At 42.4% G+C, this 4,875-nt stretch overlaps 2 protein-coding genes across 3 annotated transcripts in view; one reads left to right on the plus strand and one right to left on the minus strand.

Moving 5' to 3' along the window:
• The window catches only part of SRR (serine racemase), a 14,008-nt gene extending 10,207 nt beyond the window's left edge, over window positions 1-3,801 (plus strand). The window contains exons 4-8 of the mRNA XM_015566812.1: window positions 28-131; window positions 1,556-1,675; window positions 2,480-2,554; window positions 3,029-3,238; window positions 3,542-3,801. Of these exons, the coding sequence (XP_015422298.1) occupies window positions 28-131; window positions 1,556-1,675; window positions 2,480-2,554; window positions 3,029-3,238; window positions 3,542-3,757 (725 nt within the window). The 3' untranslated portion in view covers window positions 3,758-3,801. The remainder of the gene's footprint in view (window positions 1-27; window positions 132-1,555; window positions 1,676-2,479; window positions 2,555-3,028; window positions 3,239-3,541) is intronic.
• Window positions 3,753-4,875, minus strand: part of TSR1 (TSR1, 20S rRNA accumulation, homolog (S. cerevisiae)) — a 9,691-nt gene continuing 8,568 nt past the window's right edge. For both annotated transcript variants that reach the window (XM_006768101.2, XM_006768102.1), the window contains 3 exons: window positions 4,581-4,721; window positions 4,406-4,480; window positions 3,753-4,281 (listed from right to left, as the gene is read on the minus strand). In XM_006768101.2, coding sequence (XP_006768164.1) covers window positions 4,106-4,281; window positions 4,406-4,480; window positions 4,581-4,721 — 392 coding nt within the window. In that variant the 3' untranslated portion in view covers window positions 3,753-4,105. The remainder of the gene's footprint in view (window positions 4,282-4,405; window positions 4,481-4,580; window positions 4,722-4,875) is intronic.

Consider the following 4,875-nt stretch of genomic DNA (forward strand, 5'->3'; position numbering starts at 1 on the left):
TGTACTAACTGTGTTTCTCCATCTCAGGAATTCCTGCTTATATTGTGGTACCCCAAACAGCTCCCAACTGTAAAAAACTGGCCATACAAGCCTATGGAGCCTCTATAGTCTACAGTGAACAGAGCGACGAGGTGAGGAAGGGAGCAGTGTTCAGTAACATCTTACCAGTTTTCACTGTCAAATGAAATTTCTCTTCCTACATTTTTGGGTACTTCTTCTCAGGCTCCTGTTTTCCTTTTTTTCTCTTTTAAAGATTTTATATTTTAAAGAAAGGGAAAGGGAGAGAAACATTGATCAACTGCCTCCTGCATGCCCCCCACCCGGGGGTTGAGCCTGACCTGGAATTGAACCAGCAACCTTCTGGTGCACAGGACAGTGCCCAACCAACTGAGCCACACAGGCCACGGCTCCTGTTTCCTTGTTATATATGCCTAACCTTTTCTTTACCTACACTGATATTAGTCTCATAGTTTGAAATATCACCCATCTATATGCCAACTCCAGGCCTGAACTTTGCCCTTAACCCAGATTTGTATATCCAACAGCTACTCAGTGTCCCTACTTGGATGTCTTAATTGGCATTTCAAACTTGCTGTCTAAAACCAAATGATCTCATTCCCCCCTTTATTGCTCCTCTTCCAGTCTTCCTCATCTCAGTAAATGGCAAACTAGTTGCTAAAAACAAATGCTGAAGTCATCTTGGTAACTTTTGCACTCCACATCCAATTTTTGGACCTACTTTCAAAATATTTCCACAATTCACCTACTTCTAGCAGCCTCTACCATTACTACTGCTTCAAACCAACATCAGTTCTCAGGTAGATTCAGCAGCCGCCTAACTGGTGTTTCTGCTTCCACCCTTGTCCAACTAGTCTGTTTTCAGGGCAACCAGTTATCCATAGTAAGTTAGAACTTCTCTTGTCAGCTCAAAATCCTCCAGTGTTTTCCCATCTCATACACAGTGGGAAGCAAAGTTCTTCAATCATCTAAGGCCTAGGGACTGGCCCATTCCTATCACTCTGACCTCATCTCCAGTTATCCACCCCCAACACTCCACGCCAACCACACTTGGCAGTTTCTCAGAAAGGCCAAGAGCTTTGCAGTCTTTGCACTTGGAATTACTTTCCCTGGAATATTCTGGGTTCACATCTATTAAAGTATCACTTTATCAGCGGCCCTTTGTGGGTACCCTGTATAAATTTTCTCCATAGCATGTAGACATACTATAGATTTACTTATATTCCGCCCCTCCCCAACATATCCTATATAATAAAGCTAATATGCTAAGTAGACCAGACGGCAAAATGACCAGTGGACAGGGCCATGAGGCAGCCTGGGCTGCGACGGGCCAAGCCCCTTGCATGAATTTCATGCATCGGGCCTCTAGTTAGAACATAACTCCCTGGAGCACAGGGACTGTTTTGTTCAGTTATATTCCCAGTGCCCAAAGTCTCAAAAAAGTAGATGGCCAATGAAGTGTTAAATGCTTGAATCTAATTTGTTGAAAACACTACTAAATACAGATCAAGTATGCTAAAATAATGTACTCTTTCAGTCCAGAGAAAATATTACCAAAAGAATTATAGAAGAAACAGAAGGCATCATGGTACATCCCAATCAAGAACCTGCAGTGATGGCTGGGCAAGGGACAATTGCCATGGAAGTGCTGAACCAGGTAAAAGCCCAGTCAGTTCTTGCTGAACTACTGGTAAATCTGATGTTTGTAGAACCAACTATTTATTATTATTATTATTAAAGGTATTACAAATGTGTCCTCATTCCCCCCTCCCCCCCACACACACACTCATGCTCTCATCCCCCTGTTGTCCATGTCCATTGGTTTGGCTTATATACATGTATACCAGTCCTTCGGTTGATCTCTTCCCCTTACCCCCGCCCTCCCCTACTTTCCTTCTGGGGATTGATAGCCTGATCGCTGTTTCTCAGTCTTTGGGTCTGTCCCTGTTCATCAGTCTATGTTGTTCTCTATATTCCACAAATGAGTGAGATCATGTGGTATTTATCTTTCTCTGACTGGCTTATTTCACTTAGCATAATGCTCTCCATTTCCATCCATGCTGTTGCAAAAGGCAAGAGTTCCTTTTTTTTTTTTTTTACCGCAGCATAGTATTCCATTGTGTATATGTACCACAGAACCAACTATTTAATATGTACATATAAAACTAGTGTTTAGCCGAAACCGGTTTGGCTCAGTGGATAGAGCGTCGGCCTGTGGACTGAAAGGTCCCAGGTTCGATTCCGGTCAAGGGCATGTACCTGGGTTGTGCGCACTTCCCCAGTGGGGGATGTGCAGGAGGCAGCTGATCGATGTTTCTCTCTCATCGATGTTTCTAACTCTCTATCTCTATCTCTCTCCTTTCCTCTCTGTAAAAAAAAAATCAATAAAATAAAAAAATAAAAAAAAAATAAAACTAGTGTTTAATAGGCCTACTTATACTTTATATTCTTTTCACTAAAGGTTCCTTTGGTAGATGCACTGGTGGTACCTGTAGGAGGAGGAGGAATGATTGCTGGAATAGCAATTACAGTTAAGGTAAGAAAACTTCTGGAAGACTCCCCACTTTAGGCATAGAGGATTTTATTTCACATCACAGTACACTGTGGTACTTGCTCAACATTCCCCCTAAACTGCCGTTCTCATTTCTTAGCAATTGAGATGAAAGGCCCTTCCCTGCCTCACCACCCTTTCCTTAATTTATGACTTTACAGCACAAAAGCAATGACAGTGAGTGGCACCCTATCAGTCTTTCCCTGAATTCCATCTCACCAACCTACTATCCAAGTCAGGGGCTACTGTTTTCTCAAGTTACCAATAGAACCAGATATGATCTAGGCAACTGAAGGCCAGTATTAGGCATACAATTTAAAGTGCTTTAAGGTCATATTTTCATTACACCTATCAGAGAAGGCTCTTACTTGGTCAGAAAGGTGTTAACTGTACTGCCTATTTTACTGCAGGCATGCAGGCAGTGGCTAGTGGTAAGGTGTCTACTATTCCTCTTCCCAGGCTTTGAGACCTACTGTGAAGGTATATGCTGCTGAATCCTTGAATGCAGATGACTGCTACAAGTCCAAACTGAAAGGGGAACTGACCCCCAATCCCTGTCCTCCAGAAACCATAGCAGATGGTGTCAAATCCAGCATTGGCCTAAACACCTGGCCTGTTATAAGGGACCTTGTGGATGATGTCTTCACTGTCACAGAGGATGAAATTAAGGTGAGGCTCCAACAGGAAAGAAAACCAAAGAACGGAGCAACTTTTTAAGCCAAAGATACTTCTCTTGCAGGTAGCAACTCATCCCCTGGGGATGTGACTTGGTGACTCATGACGTGGGAGGGTGCTCTAGATATTGGGACAACCCTCATCAGAAGCAGAGTTAGAATGAAAAAAAAAACAAAAAGACTAGCTCTTCATTGGCAAGCATATGTATATATAACATTTAGCTTTTAAGTGTAAAGGCCCACCAACTAGGCTTTCCTTCTCCCGTTTCACTAATTCCTACTCCCTCTCTACCAACAGTATGCAACCCAGCTGGTATGGGAGAGGATGAAACTGCTCATTGAACCTACAGCTGCTGTTGGAGTGGCTGCTGTTCTGTCTCAGCATTTTCAAACTATTTCCCCAGAAGTAAAGAACATCTGTATTGTGCTCAGTGGTGGAAATGTAGATTTAACTTCCATAACTTGGATGAAGCAGGCTGAAAGGCCAGCCCCTTATCAATCTGTTTCTGTTTAATTTATGCATAAGGAAGAAATGTGATTCAGTTTTTCTAGACACTTGGAAATTTTGTTTCTTAGTCAATGTTAACTTCCCACTTCTCACCTACTTAAACAGCTTTCAACATCCTAATGGAGGGTAGATTATCAATAAGATTTAAGGTTGTTTTTTTTTATAAAGTAGCAATAGAAAAAACATCCACTTAACTGAGACACCTTGTCAAGGCCAAGAAAAATCTTTTGCAAAAAGGGACAGCAGGCTTGCAGGCTAAAATAGGTAACACAAACTCTGCCCAATCACAACCTGTAGGTTCCCATCCCTAGGGTGCTAAGCTAGTAGCAAGGAGACAGAATCCCATTGTATCCATTACTTCATGTCCATTTCTGGCACTGTTGAAATTTCACTTTTCACCCAAGGTACTGGTTCTGGTACATATGGGTCATAAGTCCATTTGGGGAAAACTCGTTTATAGAGGTTCATCAGTACTGTGTCCTGAGATTTTAGCTTCCCATCAAAACTGCACTTCATATGGCCATGAGTACCTAGAAAGAAAACACAGCAAGTCGGTGAGATTAAAATAAAATTTTAGCACAGGTTTCTGCCCTAATAGCCACTTAGTAGCACTGGAGATACCTAGCTAAGGTTCCAAACACTACATTCTCTTACCTAAAGGCTCCTTGATATGTCCCCTGCGGCCCCACTTTGTTCTCAGTTCCACCGGTTTAAACCACAGCACGTCCTCTTAGAATGAAACACACAGAAGACCAAGATACATTTACCTGCAAAATGTACATCCAACCTTCACCCCATAAAGCAATCAGATCCCACCCTTCACACCTACCTCTGCTGAAGAACATGTAACGTACTACTGCCATCTTAGTAAAAATTTTGAAAGGATGACCACTCAGAACAACTCTCTTGATGACCATCCTGTCTGGATCCACTGATAAGAGATGGCCGGTAGCAACGAGGCTGTGCATTCCTAAGGGGCAAAAGCAGAGCAGCAAGAGTCTTTAGGCCAAAGCATTTATTGCTCCAGTCCATTTAAAGACCTATGCAAGATATTCTTAGAGAAACCTTAAAATAGGGATGTGCTATGCTGCCTTCCTAGATCCATGGCAAAGATCATTAAGTGA

The sequence above is a fragment of the Myotis davidii genome, unplaced genomic scaffold, assembly GCF_000327345.1.
Source record: "Myotis davidii unplaced genomic scaffold, ASM32734v1 scaffold363, whole genome shotgun sequence".
In the NCBI taxonomy this organism is placed as follows: Eukaryota; Metazoa; Chordata; class Mammalia; order Chiroptera; family Vespertilionidae; genus Myotis; species Myotis davidii.